At 38.5% G+C, this 13,306-nt stretch overlaps 1 protein-coding gene across 1 annotated transcript in view; it reads left to right on the top strand.

The window, feature by feature from the left end:
* LOC140227674 (HEAT repeat-containing protein 6-like) overlaps window positions 1–7,291 on the top strand; it is an 88,303-nt gene extending 81,012 nt beyond the window's left edge. The window contains exon 23 of the mRNA XM_072308090.1: window positions 4,595–7,291. Coding sequence (XP_072164191.1) covers window positions 4,595–4,779 — 185 coding nt within the window. The 3' untranslated portion in view covers window positions 4,780–7,291. The remainder of the gene's footprint in view (window positions 1–4,594) is intronic.
* Window positions 7,292–13,306: the final 6,015 nt, after the last annotated feature.

Genomic DNA, 13,306 nt, shown 5'->3' on the forward strand with positions numbered 1-13,306 from the left:
TTGAGAGCTGTGTGTTGATTTTTACTGGCCGCATGCTGCCTTACAATTGGTAAATATGTTGTCACGCACATGTAGAAAAGGTTTGCTAAGGTGCCTCAGTACCTCCTAATGTACTATAATCACTTCAGGACTGCACCCCTCAGTGAATAACACTATTTTGGTGTCACCTCTGCCCATAGCTTTAACCAGAAAACTCTCAAGGCAAAGTATATTTGTATACTATTTTTTCTGGTTTTCTTTTCTCAGAAATCATAGCCAAACTAGAGATATTTCAATGTCATGTGTCATTTAAAGCCAAAACAGATAAATGAAAGTCTTCCTTTACAGCCCTGCAGTCCCTTTTTTCAATACCAACCAGGCTGTTTCCTAACCCTGTAATGTCTTGATGATTGATAGTTTTCCTTGAACTGATAGGTTTGACCATGGTACTTCGACAGTATCTTTACACAAATAGAAACACCAAATAGATAAAGAATGTGCACAGCTGTAGACATTAAAAGCTGAAGACGTATTTAAAGCGGGAGAGACGGGCGGCTGCTTGCCAAATCCTGCGGGCTGTAACTGTTGTCTGTTTTCTGCAACAAAAGGCGGGCACATTTTGGCAGCTGTGATTTATCAGCGGGGCAGAGAAAATGTCAGTCTGGTAACGTCACACCAGAAGGAATACAGGAATGATACATCACAATTTCTCATAGGAATTTTGGAGGGCTGTGTGTACGATGCAGAAAACAGACAAAACCGCATCTTTACACATCAATCATTGTCCTTTTTCCCTCTTTTCTCTTTCTCTCTCTCTCCATCTTTTTTTTTTTCTTTAACCATTGTCTCCAGTTGTGTGATCCACAGTGTTATGTTTGGAGGGGGGGGGGGGGGGAGGTGGAAAAAAATACCTGAAATGGTGATTTGTATTCATGGAAACCCTGATTGAAAGAAGCTGGGTAGTAAAGCCTCCTCGTTTCCCCATATTGACAGTTATATCCATGGAAATGTCGTAGTGTTATTACGGAAGCAACGTTTCTCATGAGCGTCTCATCTGCCCGATTCTTCAATTTCAACAACGGCTGCAGAGCGCAGCAAAAAATAGACTGCTCATCCTCGTGTGCATGTCCTGAGAAATATGTAGCTCTTTTAAGTCACCTTGACAGTCTTGGCTTATGTGTGTGTGTGTGTGTATGTGTGTGTGCGTGTGTCTCCTGGAAGCATGCATTAAAGGACCTATGTTGATTTGTGTAGATTTCTGATACCCTGATGATCACTTAGACCCCGTTTACAGTGCGGGGCTGGGCCGAGCCGCGGCCGAGCCGCGGCCGAGCCCAGCATCAATTGCGAGGCCGGGCCCCGCAATTTTGTCCGTTTACACTGCCGGGCTCGGCCGCGCTTTTGATTCAAACCTTTCAATATTTTGTCGTAGTGGCGCTCTGCTTATAAACAAATGCAATTTGGTATTGTCTGGTTTTCAGACCCTTCGCCAAATGAATTCCGTGGCGACGAAGTCGCCGTTTGGGCAAAGGCCTTTGCCGAAGGAAAGAATCCTTTGCAGGAAAAAACCACCTTAAACTATACTAGTTTTCGACGTTAAGGGGATTAGTATCCTGAATAGCGAAAGATACATGCAGAGGGTTTGGAAGCCAGACTAAAATTGGCCGCGCAATTGGCCGCGCATTTGGCCCAGTTTGCGTTTACACCAAGAAAAGGCCGGGCTCGGCCGCGGCTCGGCCGCGGCCGAGACCACCTCCAGGGCGAGGCCAAATGCGAGGCCAATTTTGGCCTCGCATTTGGCCTTTTGCGCGTTTACACTGAAGCGGGGCTGGGCACGGCCGCGGCCGAGCCGCGGCCGAGCCTCGCACTGTAAACGGGGTCTTTTCTTGCAAAAAAAAATACATGAATATGTCCCTTACATTTTCATATAATTTTTCTGCTGGTTAACTTTAGATTACTTTGATCTGCTCTCTAAAACTTCTAAACTAAGATTCTATCGATGACATCTATCAATCCCATCTATTCAACTAATTGAATTAACAAAAGACAATGGATTGCATCTTCCCCTGAACTGACCATGATTTGCGTGTTGCCATATCGTGTCTTTCTCTAAATATATTAGTACTATGGAATCATGCAAGTTATGCTCAGTTTAGCGAAGGTACATTTCAATGTCTTTTGTCTATCAGTATGATATAGAAGTGATTGACGGATGATGTCATCCTTAGAATCTTTGTTTTGAAGATTTGTTGTTTTGTTTTGTTTTGTTTTGTTTTGTTTTTTGTGCAAATGGATTCCAGTAATCTGAAGAAAAATAGCAGAGGTATCATTACAAAATATGTGGTACATAGATGCTCTTTGGGCCACATAAGTGATGATCAGGGTATAACAAATCAACACAAGTCAGCATGCACATATGCATTACATATGTCCTTTAAATTTTGTGAAATAGCGTGTTTCGAAATAATTCAGGAGACTGAGTTGCGTAATTCTTTGAATGTTTGAGATTTTACCAGTCATGCCAAGTCAAGAAAAATTGCTTACCATTAGTTGAGATATATTAGTTGTATTCTTCATCAAGTTGGAGAGGGGGAGGGGAGAGAAATTTGCTTGGATTTGTTTGTTGCGGTGACATATATTTTGGGGAGGAAAATCACAGCTGTACATATTTCAGAAAGAGATGCCCTGTAGGGTTCTCTGAGACAGTGTGGATGGGACTTGACTGAAATCAACATTGATTTATTTGACTGGTGAGATCCTGGGGACATGCAGCCAGGGACATCCTTATATAACATCATCTCTCTTTTTTTTTTTTTCTTCTTTTTTTTTTGAAGTGTATGTCATCTGTATCAGACTGATCCATTCATATTGATTATTTGACAAAAGTCTGAGATGAATGCTGTAATTAGTTGGCCTGCATCCATTCGTTGTTACAGTATTCACAGAGAGAGAGAGAGGGGGGGGGGAGATATAGGCCTGATTTATCAGGTTCTGTTTTTAGATTAATGTATATTTAAGCCATAGCTAGGAACCTTCAGTATGCCTAACAATAGTTGAGTTATAACATAACACTGCATAACCCATTGAATCATAGTTACTTTGTATTTTGGAATCCCCCCCCCCCCCTTTAAAGGACAAGTTCACCTTCATAATCATAAGAATTGAGAGAATGTAGCAATATTAGTAGAACACATCATTGAAAGTTTGAGGAAAATCAGACAATCCGTTCAAAAATTATGAATTGTTGAAGTTTTTGTGCAGTCACCGCTGGATGAGAAGACTACTGCAGCGTATGATGTCATATGAGTACAACATTATAAGGAAAATATAAAGAGAATTTCACAAAATTTCATCTTTTGAAAAAAGTACACATTCCCTTGACTCGTTACTGACATATGTTATGGGTAATATTATTCCCCCTGCCTTTAGAAAGAGGCAAGTCAAGCGCTCTTTTATTATGCGACAAAAATGAAAATATGTTGAATTTTCTTTACATTTTCTTTATACTGTTGTATGCATATGACATCACAAGCTGTAGTAGTCTCCTCATCCAGCAGTTCCAACGCAAAAATTTTAAAAATTCATAACTTTTGCATCGATTGTCTAATTTTCCCCAAACTTTCACTGATATGTTCTACTAATATTGCTACATTCTCTCAACCCTTATGTTTATGAAGGTGAACTTGTCCTTTAAGGCTGACATGAGTTACAGTGCTTTAAGACTGAATAGGTGTATAGGGAGAGAGATGGAGTATTAGTGCAAACTAAACTATTATGAACAAGCTGGCTTTTGAAAGAATTGTGGATACAGATGTGGAAACTTGTTGTTGAACAGGATAACAATGCATTGTGTGGGATAAAGAAGGTAATTATTGGTCATATAGAATCATGGAGAGAACCCAACAAATCAATCCATGAGTTGTTGTACATTGTGTATACACATCAAATTTGTATGACAGAAACAAACATGAATTCATCATGCATTAGAATTGTACATTGTGTAGCATATTTGTGTGACAGCAACAGACATGATTTCATCATGCGTTTTAGACCTATTTGCTTTTTTAAAACACTGTAACTTATGTCTGCCATAACTGGGAAGCTTCCAGAATAAGAGGAAAAGATGCATTGCAGGTGAAATAGACATTAGCATAAAGAACAGGGCCCAAACCAGACAGGTCTATACTCAGTGCGTGCATGATATTGATGCATTCATGGCGGAGGAGAAAGATGCATTAGTGAATTACCAAACTGTTTTTTACCCAAAGCATAATGAGGAAACAAACAGATATTCTTCATGGATGTCATCTTTCACAGTCTGGTATCATGTGACTAGGCTTGTTTTTGTCTTGCCTCCTCATTTCAAGAAGGGTTAACCCTTTTTGATGACAACATCATTCATGGGATGCTGAGGAATTCAGTTGGATTTGTTGTGTTTTTCATGCTGGATTTCAGGATTCCTGCTGTGGTGGTAAAAGCTCATGCAATTCTTAAGCTCCCCTGGCCTGACACAATATCTTCATCATCATGCCAGCCCCCATGTCAAAAGTGGCAGTTGTGTGAATAACACCTTTTTTTTTTTCCATTCCTCTCACGACCCTTTTTCCCTCCTCAGATAACAATGTGGAGAAGGTTAGAGAGCATCTGCGGGCGCTGGATGTCCAGGGATTGGAGCCGGAGGCCGCCACGGCTCTGGCCATGCTGCAACAGGTCTTTGTTGCCGTGGCAACGGAGATGATGCCCGACGAGAGCACGGATCCTGAGAGCATGAGCAGGGGCGGTGGACTTCCCCTGGATTAGTCAGCTCAGTCCGGGTGACACGACAACCCCAATGCGGTTTAGCTGGAGTAAACCAAAGGATTTATTCTCTCCAATGTGATTGAGCCCCACAATTTAACAAAGTAGACTGCCACTTATCCGCCAGATGATGGAGAATACCAGTTTAAAGTGTGCTACAGGATCCACGCAAATGAGATGTAATGTCTTTTCTGACTAAATGAATATAGTCAATGTTTTCATAGAATAAAAAACTTCCATCCTGAATGCAGAGTAGTGTACTCACTGAATAATTTATCTGAGAGGATCATTATCCCTCTCTGTGCCAGGGACTTTAGACAAAGTTAATACAATGCTTTGGAGTTTTCCGTACAAATAGGCACTCAAAGCATGCAAAGGGTTGAGGTAAATCCAAATGTTCTCTTCGAACTGCACTCCACACAGGCACAGAGAAGATTAAATGGAAAGTTGACAAGGAGAGAACACTTGAGACGGGCTTTTACCAGGCAATGCTTGCATAGAACCCTCCCGAAGGCAACTTACGACCTTCGCTTTTCATTCTCCAGGACATGGGCGTCAGAAACGGGGACATGTTTTTGTAACTTGGCTTATCTGCAAGAGACATGAAACCATTGCAAGATATACATTTCTGGCCGTTTGCGTCACGAAAAAAGGGAGCAGCTCTCCACTTAATGTTTGTTATAGCAGTGAAATGAAACATGTGAACAATTCTTCTCAAAAGGCATTGTTTTCTGAAAGCTTTGCAATCAGTTCTAAAATGAACTTTTTTATTAAATATAGTCACAATTATTGTGAATTATGTTTGTATTTCTGCATTGTAAAATGCTGTATAGATTTTACCAATTGTTCTTGCAGAGATTAAATGATTTTTGTATTATCAGTTTTTTATTCTTCACTTTTACTCATGGAATTTTCAAAGTTATTTTTATTATTTTCTAATAGAAAGAAAAGTGTTGGCTGAAACTAAACTTGAAGGAGTAATATGGAATAAAATCATAACTTGACTAAGAGAATTATACTTACACAATATTAGAGCTGAATGCCTTTCTTTCTAAGTCAGAGATGAAACTTGTATACCTCACTCCTTCATTCTACATTTGTCCAAATGGGAATTCAGGAAAGTTAATATACTGTATTGTAAGTAGTCGAAAACCAATTTGAATAAACTGTCCACAGTTCACTTGGGCATTGATTCCCTGACAACACATGCAAGCAACAGACAGGCAACACGCTTGTGACTTGTCAATTTGTGTTGCCATGGCAACTGAAATCATTTTAAGAATGATTACAATTTTCTGCAATTATAGAGTCTTGAAGGGACAAGGAGGAATTATAAGGTTTTTGTTTTAGTTTTTGTTTGAGAGAATTCTACCAGACTGCCTTGCCCAAGGGCTTTGGGAAGTGCCTAGTCAGTATGTCATGAATACAACATCTGTGAATTCCAGGAAAGTGATATGTGACTGTGCACCACAAAACCAACAAAAAGTTGCATGCCCTGATTTTATGTAAGGACTCAAAATAGGTGAAACATTTCAACCTAGTCAATACTGAGATTTTCATATTTTCTGAAAGAGCAATTCTTCTTCTACATTCTTCTAAAGTTTTGGATCATTAAACTGATGGGAAATTGTTTTTTAGCAGTTTTTCTAGAACACTTTTTTTTTGTAGAATTGTGTGATGAGGTGTGTCTTAGAGCCCTCTTTCAATTTCTCAAAAACTCTTTGCACACTTTTCACTTTCAATTCTAATAACTTTTGAAAGGATGGTGCTGCTGCTTTGAAAGTTAGTAGTAGTCATGGATAAAATGTGAAAAGCATGCTCAATTTCAGCTTAATGTAATAATCCCTTCATTGTTGTTGCTATTTATTTTTTACTTCCCGTTTTTGTCCCATTCATTTCACAGAGCATCGCTTGGCAAGATCAAGCGCTCGAATAGACCCTATATTTTACAGCCTCTTTTCTCGGTACACACTTTTCCACAATTTGTGCATTCTTTCCAATATTTCAAAAGGTTAGAACAGTCCATTTGAATTGAATTGCACATCATATTGAAGCTTAAGGTCTGCTCTTTCAGAATCTGCCCTTAACAAAAAACAAAACAAAAAATCTGTGTCTGGCAACTTTTGGTTGGTTTTGTGATGCAGGGTCACATATAGAGCTTGTTTTTTTTTTTTGTTTTTTGTTTTTTTTTTGTTTTTTTTTTTCATGTGCCTGGATTCCATCACCATGGACATTCCTTCTGTTGGGATAGTGACATAAAGATATAAGTCAGTTCTTATCCTGCACCTTTTTTTTTTTTTATTGTTTTTGAGACGATGTGCAAACTCTTCCTCGGGGGAGGCAGTTTTCTTCTTCTTCTTCTTTTTTTACAAAGAAAACACAAGAGACAGTAAAACTCTTTGAGGGTGTAAAAAGCTGACATTTTATGAAGTTTGTTGGCTCTGTTGGCTTATAAGAGTTTATTCTAATGATATTATTATTTCTCTACCAAAGATGAAGAGAATTAAAAAAAAAAAGAAGATGAAAGACATCCTTGATTCACTTGCAAAGTTGTTTTTTTCTTCATGGTTATGTTACTTTTTGAGTTTTCTTGACTGTTGATGCGTGGCAAAATTCATATTTATATCGTATGTCACACATCCTTTGATAGCCCATACAGGTACACACACTCACACCTACAACGTGTATACAAGCTTCAACCATGTCCACCACACAGATATTTCATGTACCAACCCTCTGGGATCATTGTGCAGAATTCTGGAACAGTAAACAATTTGAAAAGAGAGCATAAAATTCTGTGAACACAACAGTGAAAATTGATCAAAATCAAATCAAAATTAGGAAGATCATGAAATTTTGAAGTTTCATGTTGGAATTTTCGCATAACAGATCTTGAACAGTTAATTCGAATATGCAAATGAGTGAGTCGATAATGCCATCACCTCACAACATGTCACATAAATATTTTTTACACAAATTCTTCCATTTTTTCCTTTTGTTCAAAAATAATTGTGCCCCAGTCCCAAATCATAACATAATCTGACTGATCATTATTTTGCAGTTAATTATCCAGAAATAACAATGTTTTGCACTTTTATAGTAGAAAACTATTTTTTACCAATTTTTGTACACAGTAAATGAAAACTTGCGAGATAATGACATCATCAGCTCACTCATTTGCACATTTTGTATCAACTGTGTGAGAGCCGTCCTGTAAAGATTTAAAGCAAGCTTTACAATTTCATAAGTTCCCTGATTTTATCCAGCATGATGAAATTTTCATCGCTGTGCTTATATGCTTTTAATGGGTTCAGAATTCTCCTCTAAATTCACACATCTTCAAGGTTAAGTGTTAATATAGCTATCAGTAATCAGTAATGATATAAACCTGTTAAAATGTATTACATGGGCACTTTTTCGCACAGGAGATGAGGTGAAATTGCATTAAAATAAGAGTGCCTCTTACACACACACACACACACACACACGCACACACACACAACACAACACACAACACACACACATGTCAAGACACGCACATACACAAACAGTTTTCAATGAACTGTCATTGCATTTTAAGTATTTTTTGCTCTTCTTATTAAGAAAAAAAAAACACTTTTAAAGTCCCGATTAGCATTTGCTCCTTGATAAGATGATCAAAGTGAAATGGGAATTCGCGATTGCTTGTCCTTACTATATTGCAAAAGCGGTTTCTTTCAAGCAACTGCTTATTTTTATGCACACGGATTCAAGCCAAAAATTAGCACGAGCAATAACAGTTCCTTTTACACATCCGTCCATCCGTCCATCCCTCCGTCCATATAGAGCCTCCTTAACTCTGAGGAATGCACTTATCACAATCCAAACAAAACTCCAATCATACATTTGCTGTAAGTGTATATATATATGTACACACTGTGCATATGGCACATGCTTAGGCCTACTTACAATGTAAAAGAAAAAAGAAAGAAGTACCACGTAATGGGGATGGGGAGATCCCCCCCCCCCCCAGATACACACACATATTTTGGTTAAAAGACGCAACCAACATTAATAAGGGGTCCCGTCAGTAAGAGTGAGAGGGGCCCTGGGCAACCCCTCCCCTCTTACAGTCCTCTTTATACACAGTCATGTCTTCTGATTCGATCAAAAGTTTAGCCCATTGAGACAATGCATCGGGCTTGAATCAATCCAAGTTTGCACCTCTGATGCTGTTAGCCGAGACTGGCTGCGCTCTGCACACATCGTGTGACTTGAGTCCTACAAGGACATCCTACTGATGAATTTATTTCTCTGACGGTGTACGTAATAATGGTAGAACGGAGCTCGAAATCCTTGGTAGGAGTTTTCTAAAATTATTCTGCACTGAACTGAAAACAAAACCGAAAACTGGTGTTATAATGGGAATGGGGGGGGGGTGGGGTGGAGAGTAAACTGCGTTAAGAAAAGTGGAAAACTGACGTTGATTAAATGTATTAATACATCCATTTCGCGATTATAGTGGCATATATGTTTTCAGGAGGTACGAGCATACAACCATGAGTTTACAAAATTACATGATTTTATTGTAGATGTACAATTCAGATTTAGTCAGTCGAAAGAGCAGTTATTTACTTACGCTTTGATAAATCTTGCATAATCATATTCCGATACAAATGTATAGTATAGGAAAAAAAATGCTGCGTATATTATCTCTGTCAGGAGAGAGCTTTTCAATTTACTTCATTTGTATAGCGCCTTCCGACTGCTACTTTATGGAAAATTTTGAGATTAGTATTTTCCTTTTCACTTTCATAAAGAGTTGTGACGAGGGAAATTATGCGAATCTGAGCTTCATTCTAGCGTTCTGTGTAGGCCTACTTCTGTGTTTTTTGCCCCATTGTGTTTCAGGATGTAGCTCCATTATTCAAATGCATCGTCATTCAGTCTAAAGTTCGCAAACTGTACAATACTGCGCGAAGGTCGTGGTTCTCTTGCCTGCATGTGTGTAAAAGTGCATGTGTGTGTGTATTTTTTTTTTCCTGAGATTTATGCAGAGTTTTGTATCAATTTTGTACGCATGGTATGATTTGCAGACACACACATACACCACACACACACACACACACACACATATATACATAACCCAATTTTTTCAAAATACAGTACAATATAATATATATATATATATATATATATATATATATATATATATACATGTGTATATATATATATAATATATGTTATATCATGTTGTACTGCATTTTGAAAAAAATGAGATTCAGCAGCACAAGTGAGAAGAATAGGGCCTACAGCTGCTTATTTTTGTACACATTACCTTTCATTGTGAAAATGAGCCAGATAATCTATAGAATAAAATTCATATTTATAAAGAATATCATTTTAAAAAGTGTTACGGTATGTACGTGTGAGTAAGAAAAGGTGTACATCGCTTCAAAGGAGAATGAATCCCATATCTATTGTGTGAATAGCGGGAATGTAGCAAAATTATGGGAATTCATCAGCGAAGTTTGAGGGACAACGGACAATCCGTTCAAAAGTTATCAATTTTTAAAGTTTTGGTGCAGTCATCACTGGATGAGAAGACTACTACACTTTGTGACGTCACGTATGTGGATACATTACGTACGATGTAAAGAAAATTGGAAGTAAATTCAAGATGTTATTTTTCACTTTTCTAGCGTAGCTAATGAAAAAGCATCTCACCTACCTTTTTCAAAAAGCAGGAGGAATAATAATTATGACCCTTAAAATATGCCACTATACAAATCAAGGGAATGCGTAATTTTCATTAAAAGAAAAGAGCGAAATTTGTTGAATTCTCACAATTTTTCAATGGATTGTCCGATTTGCTCAATTTTAGCTGATGTACTCTACTAATATTGCTGCATTCACTCAATAGATAATAATAAACTGTATTTGGATTCCATTTCCCTTTGTATTTGGATTCCATTTCTCTTTGAGGTAATGACGATATGAAAACAAAGCTTTGTTTAGAAACGCCCGCACCAATGTTGTGTGAATCCAATAAGCAGATAAGATATCATCCGGATACCTCACCCCTGCCATACACCCCTGCTATTTTTAAAATAGTTGAACTTACCTGACATTTTGCATATTTGATTGGTTTATAAAGTTTGTATATTGCTTGATATTGGATGACGGAATATAAAACCAACATTTATATTGGAGTTGATTCCTCCAGTGTTATAGACTTTAGAAAGAGATCACAGCGTATATGCAACGTAACGATCAACAACAGCTTTCGCAACACAAACCATCTCATAGCTGTTGTGTTTAATGTGAAAGGTGACCACGTTTGAGGCCTATTTCTCCACATCTACGGAAGATTTACCGTTCATTCAAGCGGACACTGGCTGCTCACGTCGATCAGGACAGGAAATACAAACCCAGTGAAAATACACTGAAAACTTGGCTTTGCGTACAATCAGCGACTTCCTATACGTGACGGTTTTGTTGTTGTTGTTGTTTTTTGTACCTCCTGTAGCAAAAGCCGATCAGGTTGAGGATTTCGACTGGTTGTCATGGTAATTACCATCGTCGTATGTCCATTATGCAATGAGCATTCGTCGCACTGAAAGTAGGGGAGAAACCCGTTTTTCTGGAGGTTTTTTTTTTTTTTTTTTTCGTCATCTTTTTCTAATATTTGAGCATGTTACCATACCGCGGCTTTGGGGAAGGCAGAAAGTTTTCGGAAATCAAAGAGGGAACCTCATTGAAAGCGTCGCGTTTTATTCACCGTTTCTTACAAAACAAGGGCCTGTTAGATGTCTGCGCAGAGGGTTTACCTATGTATGTAAGGAAAGTGCCACCTCACAGAAATCTATAATGTTTTATTGACATACCTCTTATGGTTTTGATTGTATTTTTATATATCATGTATTAATATCCAATTTTATACTTTTATTGCGTATAGAAATGAACTAGTTTATGCCTGCCTTAATGTAAAGACGGTGCATGGTAGGAATAGGCCTAGTCTTTTAAAGCCACATGATATGTTATATTTGAAGTTACGGGAGCATTGACCTGAGATCAAAATGAGGTTCAACTTGTATGTGACAAAACTCGTACTTTGCAATTTTGATATGCTATCTTCTCTTTTACCTTGCTTCGCTTTGCTCAAGGCAAACATGTATAGGACCCAGGCCTATATACTTTAAAGAAAAACAAATATGGCGCGTAACTTTGATAAGAATTCAAGGTGACATATATTCCCAATACATGCAAATTTACTTGTGTTTAGTTTTAACAGGAAATAACCGTAGGCCCTATATATTACGATTTATATTGCGCGTGAAAGTACGTCCACGACACGTCCATTATTTTGTGGCGGGAAAGGGTATCACATCATCGTATGCACATTGGTTTACTGTACACATGCGCCAGTTGGTTATTTGATGTTGATATCAGTATACAGGGGTTCAATGAACTTCACAAATGCCCAGCTAGCTTGCCTTTGTTACAGTCACTTCAGAGACGGGTATGTACTTTTCTCTACTTTTCTACTTCAGTAAACGAATGGCATTTCTCCATTTAGCCATTCCCTTTCCACATTAACGTCTAGATCATGCCTTGATCAATTGGAATAACGGCATGAATGGAATTTAATCAGCATCAAATTCTCTGCCCAGGGAAGAAGAATGAGTGTGTATAGGGAAATCCTTATGCACCGACTGGAATGTCTCCAATTTAGCGATGCATTGTCCCATTAACCAAACCTCATTCTCTTTTACTCGGAGACGCAGATCTGAATCATTCTAACAGGTTTCGAATCAGGCTCGCTATAGCTTAGTTCTGTCTTGCGTTGAAGTCTGTCGTATTGAACCTGCGCATGTAGCTTTGTGAACGGCAGCGAGGTATTCGTCATGTTGGTTTAGCCTTCGACACTGCTTGTTGCGCTACTATACTGGGGTCCCACTGTCGAGAGATCCGCTACGTTCTTCATGACTGGCCATTAGAAGGTGGTCGTAGAATTTTTTTATGTCTATCACAATCTACGCTACTGTTTAAACTGTGGTCTGAACCGTTGAGTAATCGTGGTGATCGTATCAGATCTTGAGGTCAGTCGTGGCAATCGCGATGATCGTATACATGTTTTGGACGGTTCAAAAATTGTCTATTTAAGGATCAACGCGATAACCACGATTGACCTCAAGATCTCATAAGATTTAATACGATGACCACTAGTTCTATTACTCCAGGATTCAGACCACGATTTAATCGTGGCGCAAATTGTGATAAGCACAAACAAAAATTCGACGATCAGCGACTATGGTCAATCGTGGAGTGCGCAGCCAATCACACGACATTCGGAACCCAGAATACCGAACATTGGAAAGCAAAACTCCATCATCGTTTGGATCCAGGTAAAGCGCTATCCATCGCAGAACAGTCGATGCTAATACGAGAATAGGAAGAGGAGACAATAATGTGAACAATTAGAAAGCGCAGGAGGAGGTGGAAAAAAGAAAGAGGAAGCACTATAAGAAGAAAGGAGATGACAAGCAGA

Source organism: Diadema setosum, chromosome 4 (genome assembly GCF_964275005.1).
Source record: "Diadema setosum chromosome 4, eeDiaSeto1, whole genome shotgun sequence".
Lineage (NCBI taxonomy): Eukaryota > Metazoa > Echinodermata > Echinoidea > Diadematoida > Diadematidae > Diadema > Diadema setosum.